The 13,688-nt window shown below is 46.6% G+C and overlaps 1 protein-coding gene across 2 annotated transcripts; it reads left to right on the top strand.

Annotated features, from left to right (window-relative positions):
- Positions 1–160: 160 nt before the first annotated feature.
- On the top strand, positions 161–12,682 carry SMARCB1 (SWI/SNF related, matrix associated, actin dependent regulator of chromatin, subfamily b, member 1). 2 transcript variants are annotated; one of them, XM_068412881.1, is made up of 10 exons: positions 161–342; positions 2,041–2,152; positions 2,820–2,849; positions 4,137–4,266; positions 4,779–4,916; positions 5,560–5,687; positions 6,256–6,422; positions 6,868–7,058; positions 11,200–11,331; positions 12,287–12,682. In XM_068412881.1, the coding sequence occupies exons 1-10, from the start codon at positions 250–252 to the stop codon at positions 12,324–12,326; spliced, it is 1,161 nt and encodes a 386-aa protein (XP_068268982.1). In that variant the 5' UTR covers positions 161–249; the 3' UTR covers positions 12,327–12,682. The 2 variants fall into 2 exon arrangements, with proteins under 2 accessions (XP_068268982.1, XP_068268983.1); XM_068412882.1 differs by lacking the exon at positions 12,287–12,682 and having other exon boundaries at positions 11,141–11,223.
- The last annotated feature ends 1,006 nt before the right edge of the window (positions 12,683–13,688 follow it).

The following is a 13,688-nucleotide window of genomic DNA, read 5'->3' as shown; positions in this document are numbered from 1 at the left end:
GTAAATGTCTGTAGGGTGCGTACAGTGCCCCCTCCGCACCCACATACACGCGCGAGTCCCCGCTGTGTATTTATGTGCCGCCCCGCCGCAATAAACCGCCCCTTTTCTAACCACCGCCCCTCGGCCGCGGCCCGCCCTCGCCCGGCGCCTGCGCGGAGCGGCGGCTGGAGCAGGCCGCGGCGCCGCCCGTCCGCGCTTCCGTCGCCGCCGGCTCCCCAGGCTCCCGCTCCGGGCGCTCCCGCCGCCGCGATGATGATGATGGCGCTGAGCAAGACCTTCGGGCAGAAGCCCGTCAAGTTCCAGCTGGAGGAGGACGGCGAGTTCTATATGATCGGCTCCGAGGTGCGGCCCCGTGCACAAGGGCCCGGGCGGGAAGCGGGCCCGGGGGAGGCTGCGGGGGCAGCGGGGCGCCGGACCGGGCTGGAGGGGCTGCCGGGGGGGCTGGGCTCGGCGTGGGGAGGGGCTGAGGGGAGCCCTGTCGTGGGGGGCAGCGGCCTTCCAGGCCCTGCAGGCCTCCTCTGCCTCCCGGCTGGCGGGCGCTGCCGGGGCGGCGGGGCCTGGGCGCTGCTCGGGGGCCGGACGGTGGGCTCTGCCCGAGAGCCTCAGCCATGCTGGGACCAGTGCTCCCAGTAAGCGCGGCGCTTGGGGACACGCCCGAGTGCGTGGTGGATGTGGAGGCCGGATCCTCATTGATTACAGCCTGCGGCCGCCATTCGAGGCCCCGCTCCCTGATACTCTATTTATGAATTTTTGTAGCACACTTGTTCGGAATTTTGGATTATTTTACGTGCTGTGAGGTAATGAAGCCCCCACCGAGGCCTTTGCGCTTAGTAACACCACCAAAATCAGCCAGCGCAGCACCTTTAGCCTTGTGCAAATGAGCCTTGCCAGCAGACGCCGGGGCGCAGCATTTTAGCACCCCAGTGTATGTGCTGACACTACATTCGTGCTGAGAGGCTGTTCTGCCTCCCTGAACACCGGCCTTAGCGAAGCAAGAAACATTGGTGCAGTGGGAAACAGGAAAAAAAATGGTTTAGCCCCCATCTTGATGCAAAAAAGGAACTATTGGATAAGTTAAATCGCCAGCTGTATGGGTTCAACAGGGATTAAAGGCCCCTCACGCTCTCATGTGAAATGTAAAGTTTGAAAGAACTGTAACTGCAGTCAGCTAATCTGCGAGATTGCCGTAGCAGACACGTGCAAGGGGAAAAGGGTTGCCTTTTGTATCTGTCATTAATTTCTGTCCGTGGATGAGCACCGTAGAGCAACAGATACAGTTAGAAATTACCTGCAAATAGATGTTCAAGATCAAAATGAGTCTTGTCAAACGAGGAATAAAAACCTTATCATGCGGCAGTCTGCCAGTGTACCACCAGTCTAAAAATTTGATTTCAGAGTCTAGCAGTAGTTGTGTTGTTCAGCAAGTCCTGCTGTAGCCTTCAGCACAGGTGAGGAGCTTGTGCCAGGAAGAACAGAACTGCTTTACAGATGGTGAGTAAATTTGGAAGAGGATTATTGGCAGCAATCACATGTTACATGTTCAAAGGATTTAAAACAAAATGCAAGTCTCTGGGCACTTGCTGTGTTCGAGCAATGTCTAGATGACACAGAGGTTCAAAGTAAAAATGATAACTGTTGGAGAGCTGGGTATCTGGTTTGATTTAATTTCTACAGAGCATTGTGCATTGGAACAGAAATTGAAATAAGGGTTGGGTTGTTCAAAAATGCATGAAAACAAAAGGAGTTTTTTCCTATTAAATGGATTATTGTCAACAGATGGGAGTTTTTTCATATCAGACTAATGAAATAAGTGCCGATAAAAATTTTGTTTTCTGTATTGCCGCAAAAATTGTAGTGCTGTGTGATGCCAAACCCAGTGCAGTCAGTCTATAGTGAAAAGCAAACAAACAAAATCCTCTTAGGAGGTCCGTCTTATCATTACAATGAGCTGAATTTGTTTCAGCTTCTGCTAAAAATCTCTTAAATGGAATACCAGCTGTATTGGAACACCAGGCCACATCTCCACTTTTCTTCTTGTAGGTGGGAAACTACTTGCGTATGTTTCGGGGTTCCCTGTACAAGAGATATCCCTCGCTCTGGAGGCGACTAGCCACAGTGGAAGAAAGGAAGAAGATAGTGGCCTCTTCACATGGTGAGAGGAGGAGTAAACTTTCCCAGTGATGTTCATCTGAAATCTGAAATTTTGTCTTGAAAAACTGTCTCTGGCGATTCAGAAGCGTGTGCATCTTTAGGGCTGGTCAAATGGCTTCAGATTGCCCCAGGGATGGAGCACTGCAGCAGTGGCACTGGTAGCTCCTGGTTCAGCCTAGCAACAAACATCAACTGATCAAAAATGTTCTAAAACTGAAACATCCACCATGGCTTTCCTGGCCTTGGCTGCGTTCATCACAAACCAAAAGCCACATCTCAAAATCAATACTATATTCCAGAAGAGACTTTTACAGACAGAGGAGCATTTTTGTCCCTCTTGTCAAATAGGCAGGAATGTTGCAAGGGTGCCCCAGTGAAAATATGCATCTTTGCTGAACTTTGCTTCTTGCAGGGACTGTTTATGCCTCCCAGAATTTGTTGTGGTGTGTTGCTACCAATGTGACTGCCCCAGTGAGAATATAGCTGCCTTGGTATTATTTTTGGTGTGAGACTAATAACAAGCAGTTAAGTTTCTAAGCAATATGACTTGTACACTCTTTAGACTAAAGCATAATAAAAATAAATGTTCATTCTGGACTTTATGTCTCCTTCCTCCAAGTATCCTGCTGACCTGTTGCTTTCTTTTCTTTTTTTTTCCCCCCCAACAGAAAATCAGCGGTCTCACAGTCCCAGAAGATGTAAGTCTTATCTGCGTGTTATTCTTAGCTGTGCTAGAGGAAGAATCTCCACTGTGACCTTTGGTGCTATTACAGTTTATATTAATGTCTAATCCTCTTCCTCTGATCTCTCCCTGTGGTCGCCCTAATTGTGCATCCTGATCGCACGCTTAACTCTTCTTTCTCAGAACCTTAGTGGGACTCTCAAATGCAAATGGTCTCTGTAATTCAGCAAGAGCTGTCCTGAGGTTTCTCCTCCTTTCCCAAGTCTTATCAATTTTTCTATTGATCATTTCCTCTCTATTTCCAACCTTTAAGCCCACTGAGGATTTATTGTTTTCTGGGCTTTTCCTCCCAGAAGGCTGGGGAAGAGATTTTGCATCATTTCGACAGATGTAGGTGTGCAGAGCTAAACCATGTGATTGCAAAGGGCAACTCAGGGTAGGAAAGAATTGTTTTTTCTCTTCCTCTCCTTAAGTAAAAGCACATTAGATTTAAAGTTTATCTAATAATTGTGAGGATTTAAGGACTTTTTTTTTTCTAAAGTTTTGTTTTTGTAGCGTTCACTTCCATCTTAAGTAAATTTCATAAAAGAAATGACCAGAGTCTATAAGTTGCACCCTGAAAGAACGAGGTTCATCCAATGATAATACCTGAGGGAAGCTCATGTAACTCTAACCCTCCCCGTGTCCAAATGAAAGGTGTTTATTTTTAATAGAGTATAACCGAGGGAGCTGTAGAAGGTAGAGATATGGATGCCTGTTGCAAATCTTTGCTCTATCCCTATGCAACCATTCCAAAGTGTCATCCTGCTTTTGTCTTTAGAGTTGTATTTCTTCTCTAGGCTTTGTTGTGGGGATTGCCATGTATTAACTAAGACATTCCACCCCTGCTCCCAAGAAAGTCACATTTATTCCTGCTGTTTAGATAGTTGTCAAAACCAGATTATATTTCTTTAGTGCCAGGCATTGTGGCAGGGCTTCTGCTCACTCCAGTGCAAGTAATCTACCCCAGCAGCAGAGCATCCTGGTGTGGGAGGGAGAGTGGGGGCTTCTGGCAACTCAGAAATGACAGTGAAAAGTTTTGTCATCTCCATTTATCCCATGTGTACAAAATGCCATGTCAAAACCTTTCTCGAAAATTAAGTGTCTATGAGAAGATAAGTGAAGCCCACACACTCATACCACTGGGTAACCTATTCCAGTCCCTCCTGCTGTCAGGGAGGGCTTCTCACTATGCAGCCTATTAATGCAACGTTGCTATGTAGTGCTTTTCCATGTTAATTATTGGCATCTTTCCTGGTAATAGATCATGGCTATACAACATTAGCCACTAGCGTGACGCTGTTGAAGGCCTCTGAAGTGGAAGAGATCTTGGATGGAAACGATGAGAAGTATAAGGCGGTGTCTATCAGCACAGAACCTCCCACCTACCTCAGGTAACCAGCGTCGGTGAGGGCCAAGATCAGAATGCAGCTGCTTGGAAGATGGGTTGCAGTGTTGGGCAAATGAGATCTCGAGAGCATAAGGACTGGGCTACTGCCCACATACAACAGGAGGAAGAACATGAGTGTTTGATGATGCAGCTCATTGCAGTTACTGCATTCCAGCTGTAACAGATGTTTTGCAGAACACTCTGCACGTACTGCCTTCTGGAGACCTCACATTTCTCAGCAGTCCTTTTATAACGTATAGAGAGAAAGTCCAAATGTGAACCAGTATTTATGATGGTGCACCTGGATTCATATCTGATGAATAATTGTGAGCTGGAGAATGGGCTTCCCACAGGCTAGTGTGGAACATGAGTTCTCAGTGGAACAATATTGTTGAGGGTTCCAGAATAAAATAGCAGGAGCTCATAATAGGACTTAAAGTTTAAAATTGTACGATTCCTTAAGTAGTAACAGTGGTGCTCAGGGTCTGCAGTTTAACATACAGTCTCCTTCTTCAGAGAACAGAAGGCAAAGAGGAACAACCAGTGGGTGCCGACCTTGCCCAACAGCTCGCATCACCTGGATGCAGTGCCATGCTCAACAACCATTAACAGGAATCGCATGGGCAGGGATAAGAAGAGGACATTCCCTCTGTGGTAAGACAGCCTCCTGCTTCTGAAGAGTGGCAATGGTTACCAAAATGATGCGCTGCCAGGGTAGTGCTGACGTGTTACCCTGACAAAAGACCTACAGGTCGCTAATTTGGAGGTTCTTAATTAAACTGTATGTCTTGAGGCTCTTCCTTACAGGGGCCAGCCATGGCTCAGAGGAGGCTTTCCTTTTGTCAGGAGAATGGTTCATTCTTTTCCTGATGAGTTCTTTCTGCTGATTTACTGAGCAGTTGTGATTTGAGGAGCCTGCAAACCCTCTCTGTGAAGGACAGGCTGCCTTTCACTGACAGATTCCAGTAACTTTGATCTAATTTGTTCAATGGAAAATGCTGCTGTGGCTCAGGACTAAATTTTATTTTCCACTATACAAGTTGAGGAAACCAAGATAAAATGTAATCCTGGAAAGCTTCCTTGTTTTATTTGCAGGAATGTGTTATGATAGATGCAGTAAAAGATGATAAACTGATATTGGTTGCCATAGCCCTGTATGCTTGCGTTGAGGAGTCTGTCTAAAGGCTGATCAGGGAGTTGGGTGTGGGGATTCCTTCCAACAAACGCTGCCTTCCCTCTGGATGCCAGATGTGTCATGTGCTAGTTGCATATACTGTGTTGTTGCTCTTTGAATTAGCTTTGATGACCATGACCCAGCAGTGATCCATGAGAATGCATCCCAGCCGGAGGTTCTGGTTCCAATCAGGCTTGATATGGAAATTGATGGGCAGAAGCTCAGAGATGCGTTTACTTGGAACATGAACGGTACGTAGGAAGGAGAGTTTCCTGAGGCTGGAGAGATACAGTTGTATCCCTCACCGCATACGAAAAGAGAACAAGCATGGGTGTGCGTGTCCTTGCCCTGTGTACACAGAGCTTTAAAGCTCTCCCACTTTGGACTGTATTCAGCTCTCATGTCTCTCAGTGAATGCTCTGCCCCTTCCGTGGGTTGCAGTCATTCCTGGACACGTGTAATCTGAAGAGTTTAAGTGGCCTGTTCTCCTGACCCAGTGCATCAGCTCAGCCGTCTGAAACTATTCTGTTAGCTGAGGTACCTTGAATACAAACCAGTTAATGCGTATGGCTTCTCTGTGTATGTGGATTATTAGACTGTAGCTATGTTGTGTCCATGGAGCAAGTAGAGAAGGCTGTAAGTCCCTGTGTCAGTGTGCACACCCTTACAAACCTGATACAAAACACCCTTTTAAAAGCAAAAGGTGATGCATTTGGGATTCCCTTTGACACTGTGGGATTAATTTTGTGTGTTCTGTGAGTGGCAGACATTGATTTCTAAGAAGGGTAACAGTGTCTGTTCATTCTTGTTCTGTATCAGAAAAGCTAATGACCCCAGAAATGTTCTCTGAGATCCTTTGCGATGACCTGGATTTGAATCCTCTGACCTTTGTCCCTGCTATTGCCTCTGCCATCCGACAACAGATCGAGTCGTACCCAACTGACAGTATCCTAGAAGATCAGTCAGACCAACGAGTTATTATTAAGGTAATACAGGAAGGCAGTAGAAGGACAGCTGAACCATCTGGGTTTCTCTGGTTATGTTATGGGGGAGTAAGAATACAAAGGCTTCCCGCAGAGCAAAGGAGCTCTTAATTCCAGTCCTGCGTCCAGGTTGCATTTTGTCCTTTGTATTGAGAACAGAACCAAGGTGGCAGATTACTAAACATTCATGTGCCAGCCGCTGAGATGACAAAATAGTTCAATGAAAGCATTGTCGAGTCCTTTTGGAAGAACTGAACCTTGGTGAGCAAAGCTGAGCCGTCTTCATGCTACTGGAATTAAGAATTCAGTTAAGGAGCTCTGCAGATGCAATGAACTAGGAGTTACCACTCCGCTTCTCTTCTCCAGCCTCTGCCTCCTCAGTTCTATTACCCTTGGCAAACTATTGCGAGAATGGAAACAAATGACCTATTTCTTCCCTTGTCTTCAGCTAAACATCCACGTAGGGAACATCTCCCTTGTAGACCAGTTTGAGTGGGACATGTCAGAGAAGGAGAATTCACCAGAGAAGTTTGCCTTGAAGCTGTGCTCAGAGCTTGGCCTGGGTGGGGAGTTTGTCACTACTATTGCCTACAGCATCCGGGGACAGCTGAGTTGGCATCAGAAGACATACGCCTTCAGGTACAGAACCATCATCTTCCTAGAACGGGTGTGGGTGTGTGTTCGTACTTCATGGGTGTTCACGTCAATGAATCTTAGAACAGCTGACCTGATGCAGAAAGTTTCATTTGAAATTGGTCCTTATGGCTTGCACCTGTTCTGTCCTCCTCAGAATTTTTTGTGCTTGTGCTCAAGTATCTTTTCCTGTTGGGTGTAATACATTCCAGGACCAAATATTGATGAAATGTCAGCTTTTGCCACAGAATGAAAGGCTGTCGTAATAACAGTGACTGAATACCTTGTGTCTCCCTCTCTAATGTATGCTCATGATGAGCCCCGGATACATTTCTCTTTTGTTGGCTTTGCCTGACTTGGGCCATCCGCTGTCTCAAGCTTTGGTGATTTGAACTAAGACTGATTGAAACTGTAGCTCTCTACCCTGGCTGACGTTAAAGTTGGCTTGATCATAGGCCCTTCTCACAGCTGGAACACAGCAGTGTCAGGTTTGATTAACTTTGTAACTTGTCTCCTAATGATAATCATTTCCAGTTGTGCCGTGCAGTGCTCTGTGGTGAGTTACTGTACTGATGTTATCCTTGGCATGTTGCTGAGTCTGCAGGCTGTAAGTATCCCTTAATGTGCACTGGGAGGTTTTTTGACCTCAGGTCATGGTGACAGTCGAGGAAGTTTGAGAGTTCAACAAATGATGTATTTGCAGAGGTGAGGGAATGGTACTGTTGGCACCAGTTTTGTAGAGGTCGGTTCAGGGAAGCAGGATGACCTACCTGGGCAGCAAAGGGAAACATGCCCAGCCCTGTCCTGCTTCAGGGAGAGGGCAACAAGTAGTTGGTGTGGGGGTAGGCGAGGAGGAGCTGGAGGCCATGGGACAGCTGCTGCTGCATTAGCTCTGCTCCTCACTCTTCCCCTGTCCAAAGGTTTCCTGTCCGGTCAGCCTTCTGCTGCCTGCTTGGAACTAGTGTCCACTAGTGTCACTCTGCTTCCTCCAGAGGTTATTTTCACTCTGAAAATCTTTCACAGCAACTACTTGGTTCTAGAATGATCCCCAGAGTGGTTCATATTAGAGAATGGAAAGGGACTCTTTACCACATGGGAATTAAACTCTTCTACTGAAACTCTTGGCTTGTGTGTCCATCCCACTGATGGCCCTTCTCACGGAGGTGAGGAGGTGAATTCTACCTTACCATCCACAACAGCTGACTGATATTTGCAGATCCAGCGTGGGACCACATCGAACTGTAACAACCAAACAATGGGTGTGCGTTCCTGAGAAATGATGGGCACTTGAAGGGTGGTAGATGGAATTGTGATACCTGTAGTAGTGCCTCTCCTTCCCTGCTGCAGGGTGCATTATAACCATGACAGAAGTGAGCTAGCACTGTCTGTGTGGTGGCCTGCAGTAGCAGAGAATGAAAGTGTCCCTGCTAGTAGATGCTGTCTTTGAAGCCTGTGTGAAGTAGACTTTAGTCTGTGCCTTAAGCTAGCTATGGCAGGGAGTGAGTTAATTTCCAGAAGGTTTAGTAGGACTCCTTGTTGCCTGAGCGTTCCCAGGAGTTTGAGCTTTCTTCACATCCTCCTTGAAGTAGAGCAGTGGCCCTGCTCACACCATGCTGGCCAGGAAGCCCTCATTTCTACTCACAATTTACCTTCCCAGTTAATTTACTTTGACAACTTCTTAGCATACACCTCCCAGCCTACAGGGCATTTGCTCCTGATTCTTGTCACTTCTTGTGTCAGAGGCAGGCTTTGAACGTGGACACTAAATGTTCTCCTTCTTTCCAGTGCTTCTCTATGTATTGCAGATACCTGAGTTAACATGTACACAGATTAATTTCTTAATAGTTGCAAGGAGGGTTCATTTCTCCCTTTGCTTATCAGTCTTTGTAACTTGCAGCAAGTAAGCTTTTAGTCAGTGCTGCCCAGGCTCTCTCAGATAGATTAATACCAATTTCATGCTATTCTCTAAAAACATATATCTGGCTGTGGTTACTAAAGAGTGTACTTTTAGTAGTTTTACTACTTCTAGGGGTAGTTTGAACAGGTAGATCTCAGGCCTTCTGTAGGCTGTTGCAGTATTGCAAGGTGAAGAATCAAAAACTAGGAAGGGAACCCCAACAGAACAAGTATGTAGACATGAGCTGTTCAGGAAGGAAAAAATCATCTAATTTAAACCTTGTTTTGTGTCATACTACAAACATGCCCTCCTCTTCCCTTTTTGCTCCCAGCAAAGGAGTGCTTTTGAAACCTTACAGTGATTAATGATATTTGGGTTCTGTGGTTGGTTAGTTCCTGAATTCCCAAACCACAGGAGTGGTGGTTGCTCCAAAGTCATTCCACTGATGTAAAGAAAGGGTCTGCTTTAGATATATCAAAAGAACCTTAATATCTCGAGGGACTGGGGGTTTGAGAACTCATGTGCCTCTTAATCATCTGAGGGAGAGGTGAAACTGTCTTTTAGTTAATGAAAGCCAGGGCAGTTCTTTCAGCTGGCTTGCTCTGTGCAAAACAAGGAGAGCCTGAAAGCCCAACAGATGGGGCAGGACTGGAAGCAGACAGGTAACTGATGCTTGTGGGATTTTCAGGGGGACAGTGTGCTACGATGTTTCGCACCTCAGTACTGAGTGTTTCTAGTGACGATGTGCAGGACTTCATAGCCAGAGTTTTGCCTTTGAGACCTGAACGATGGCACCGGTTCTCTCGCACGCCAAAGCCATGTGCCTGAGGAGTTACCCTCTGCCAAGACATTTCCATGCCCCATTGACGTGCCTGTGACAGTCCTGCCAGAGGCCTGGACCCTAGCAGAGGGAGTGTCTTGCTCTACGGGGAATCCTGCAGCTGACTGTTTCAGTCATTCTGCCAGCAGCACTGTCCGCTTGATTAAAAAAAATAACAGGGCAGGGGGAGCTGTCTTACTTTGGAGGTTGGGAGATGAGGGAGGACTTTTTCAGTTTATCTCTGATTCTGTGCTACAGAAGTGTGTTATCTGAGTTGGCTCGCAAGTAAGTTACGTGCATGAGGCTAGCTTTCCAACTCCCATTTAATTCTAGTGGGTGCTCAGTGTTAAGCATCGTAAAAGAGATGGAGACCATGCTGTCAAGTCAAAAAAGCCAGTTAAGATCTAGCGTTTAGCCTGGAATATGTGGGTTCTGGGGCTAAGATGAAATTCCTGGGTTTGAGTGTTGCTTAGTGGATGTCAGCAGTACTAGAACTACATTTGACTAAAGCTTCCTCTCAGGATCAGATACCAAAGGCCCTGGATTAATTTTTCATTGTAGCATGACTTTGAAGACTTGTTATTCCAGATTAATAGCTTTGATGCAGACATTGTCTGTTCCCATGGTGATTAGTGTTTGAGCTCCTTCCTGGGGGAGTGAGAGGGCTGCCCGTGAGCGCTGAAATCCTGTGCATGGAGGCACTTCCCTGGGGAGGGGGGGAGATGTGTGCACTCACCTGTGGGAGGGCTCCTCTCACGCACACGCTTTGTGCAGCTTGGGCTGAGCCACTTGCTAGAATTCAAAGCAAACATTTACATTCTGAGGCTCCTCTGTATTTATACTGGGCTTCCGGCTCCACTGTCAATATTTGGGAAGCTGCTCCTGGTCAGTTCCTGTTGACTTTTACTGAAAAGTGGCTAGTGGAGCAGTAAATATTTTTGTGCATGTGATAATACAGCTGGTCAGGGCAGAAAGATCTCTTGAGGAGCAGATCTTGTGATCTGGGCCAGAGCCTGGTGTTTCATTGCTTGTGCAGGGAGTAGCTACAGCCTCTGGTTGCAACAGCAGGTCCTAAAAGACTACTGTTTCCTTGTTGGGTTTGAATGCTGTCAGCCAGTTACATAATGGCCTTTGTGGGAGAGAACTGCACCAGCCACAGTTGCTCTGACAAACCCCTCTCCGGTGGTGAAAGGAGATGGTCATAGTTGGTCTCTCAGAAACTTCAGGCTCCACAAGATCGTAACCATCAGCCCCTGGTGTGCTCTGGGAACTAGACTGTATTAAGTGGGGCTAAGAATGGATGCTTAAGCCTGAAACACTGTAAATGATGCTCTTTTGTCCTTGTGTCTTGCATCTGGGCTGGTAACCCAGAGGAGTGCTCTGGGACCACTGATGGACGTTGCTTTGTTGCCTTCTGCCCTGCCATGCAGCGAGAACCCTTTGCCAACTGTGGAGATTGCTATTCGCAACACGGGGGATGCTGACCAGTGGTGCCCTCTTCTGGAAACCCTCACAGATGCCGAGATGGAGAAGAAGATCAGAGACCAGGACAGAAATACAAGGTGCTGCCACTCGTTCAGACAGTTCTCCTGGCCTGTCTCTAAGACAGAAGTTAAAAGCTTTGATGTTTGTCTTTCTCTACTGAGAGCCAACTGGCAGGATTTCAAACTTGCACACCACAACAGAAACTCGTATCCCTTTAGCTTCAGGATATTAAACTCTTATCACCTTGCTCCACACACATTTAAACCTCTACTTTAACCATCCCCTGCTTGAAGCGAAGTTTCTCTTTTTTTTTTTTTTTTTCTCCTTTCCCTGGGCTCTCTGCTTGTGCCAGGGGCTTTGTTTCTATAGGAAGGCATTAATCAAAACTATTGGAGTTTCACACACTGTCTTGCTGCCTAGAATCCTGCCACAAGGCTTCCTTTTATATAGGGAAAAGTGCTGTTTGATGTAGGAACGGGCAAGCTCCCAGCTATGGCCTGACTGATGCCGACCTGTTTGCCAGCATGGGAGTACTGTTGTGATTGCAGGAGGAGCTCTGCCTGCCAGAGAGACCCACTGAGCGATGTTCGACAAGCAGTCGAAAGCACTTGCTCCTACTTGGTGAAATTGCGCCCGGCAGATACAAAAGAACTGCTAGAAGCTCTCCAAAAGATACGTTGTGGGAACAGTAAATATGCTGGCTCAGCTCTTACCCAGGATTTTTTTTTTACTGCTGATTTACAGTTTCATAATTATTTTGCTTCTTGGCTATGGCTGGTGGAATAGTTTTCAGTAGCAGTTGGTTCAATGAGCAAAATGTTAATGAGCAGAAGTGCCCTAAAAGCTGTTACTGAAAATAGTGTCTTAGCCTGTCAACAGGGGCACTCTCAGGTGACTAAGGAAGCCTGTCTAGGCAATAAACCTGTCTACAGAGTTCACAAAGCTGTGGCAGCCTCCCCAAAAGTGTTGTTTTAGTAAGACTTCACATGACTGTAACACAGCACTCACTGTACCTCTTTCTCTCTCTCCTAGGCGCATGAGACGTTTGGCCAATACTGCTCCAGCCTGGTAATCTTCCTGTTGTGACACTGGTGCTACTCCTACAGACTTTATCCCTACTCCTCTCCCCAAATGGATCTAGGATTGGCAGGGGTCTTTCTGTCCCTGAGGGGGACACACATTCCACTTGCCAAGAGTTCCCAGTACTGCTGACTTCTGCCCCCACCCCCTCCACCTAAATGCCACGTAGCAAGAACGCTGTGTTAGCACGTGATCTAGCTGAGACCCGTGGCAGCTGTTGGAGCCCTTATACCTGTGTGTGGACAGTGTGAAGATTCTTTTGTATAGGTGCAACATGCACTATTAGGAGAACTTTTTAAATAAAAGGAATGCCTACTACTTAGGTTGAGTTCAGTAAGTTTGAATGAATAGTGAATCTCACCATGTTTCGTGCTGTTCTGGTCACTGAGCAGTCCCAGGGCCTAATATTAATGCTTTTGGGTATAATGCTGAACACTGATGTGCACTCAGTTTTCCTGAAGCATGGTGGAAACAGAGTGCTCTCCTTAACAGATAAAACAGCTCAAACCCTTTTGCTGCAGGGGAAGGCGAGAATGAGACTCAAAACTAGAAAAAGCAAACAACTCTAAGGGAGTGGTCTGTTACCACACTTGGTGCAGGGTGTAATGAACTCCATGAGGTGTTTAGCTGGCTGATCTGACAAGGGTAGAACAGTTCAACTGAAGTCACAAACTTAATTTCTGTCAGATGTCAACCTGGTGTGTGGTGACCCCTTTTTTCTGTGAAGACTGCATCTGGAAAACAACACAGCCTCTGAACTGGTACAGAAGTTGAAGCCTGCAATCGCTGAGCCTGCAGCTTCTCTTCAGTGAGTGGCTTTGCTGTGGTCATTGTCAGCCCACGTAGCTGCCAGTTACAGTGCACAGAGCACCCAAAGCAAAGCGGGTCTCTTGCATACCCTTAGCACGGCGGTGTCAGGATTTGCAATCCTAGAAACAACCTGTCTTTCCCTGGGGAGTTTAAAAACAACCCATTGAAGTGAGACTAACAAATTCAAGCTTGCTTAAAAAACCTACTTACGATCTACCTTGCTGTTGAGGTACACCAGCTCTTTGATAGAATTCCTGCTATTCACTGCCAGAACTGATGAGTGTTGCAAGCAGGGCAGATTTTGCTGGCAGCCCAGCAGTTATGTTCAGGCCTTTATGATAAAGCCAGGAGGTTTTACGATCCTTGCTGATCCACCCACACTGCTAGCACAGTCAAAAACACTTTCTGGCCTTAATTTATCATGTTTAGACTTGAGTAATAGCAGAGCCACTTCTGATTCCTGGGTGGGAGGGAACTTCTTCCAGATGTTAGTCTGCAAGAACCACAAACTTGCAATTTAGCAATAATATTATTGCAGTCTTAT

This window comes from Nyctibius grandis, chromosome 14 (assembly GCF_013368605.1).
Source record: "Nyctibius grandis isolate bNycGra1 chromosome 14, bNycGra1.pri, whole genome shotgun sequence".
Classification (NCBI taxonomy): Eukaryota; Metazoa; Chordata; class Aves; order Nyctibiiformes; family Nyctibiidae; genus Nyctibius; species Nyctibius grandis.
The sequence above is the reverse complement of the archived record's forward strand: the minus strand, read 5'-3'. Positions and strand labels throughout refer to the sequence as shown.

Excerpts from the sequence above, each read along its gene's own strand:
- SMARCB1 (XM_068412881.1), top strand. The coding sequence starts at position 250 with ATGATGATGATGGCGCTGAGCAAGACCTTCGGGCAGAAGCCCGTCAAG. Across the intron at positions 2,153-2,819 it reads GATAGTGGCCTCTTCACATG|AAAATCAGCGGTCTCACAGT; the intron begins GTGAGAGGAGGA and ends CCCCCCCAACAG. Across the intron at positions 6,423-6,867 it reads ACCAACGAGTTATTATTAAG|CTAAACATCCACGTAGGGAA; the intron begins GTAATACAGGAA and ends CCTTGTCTTCAG.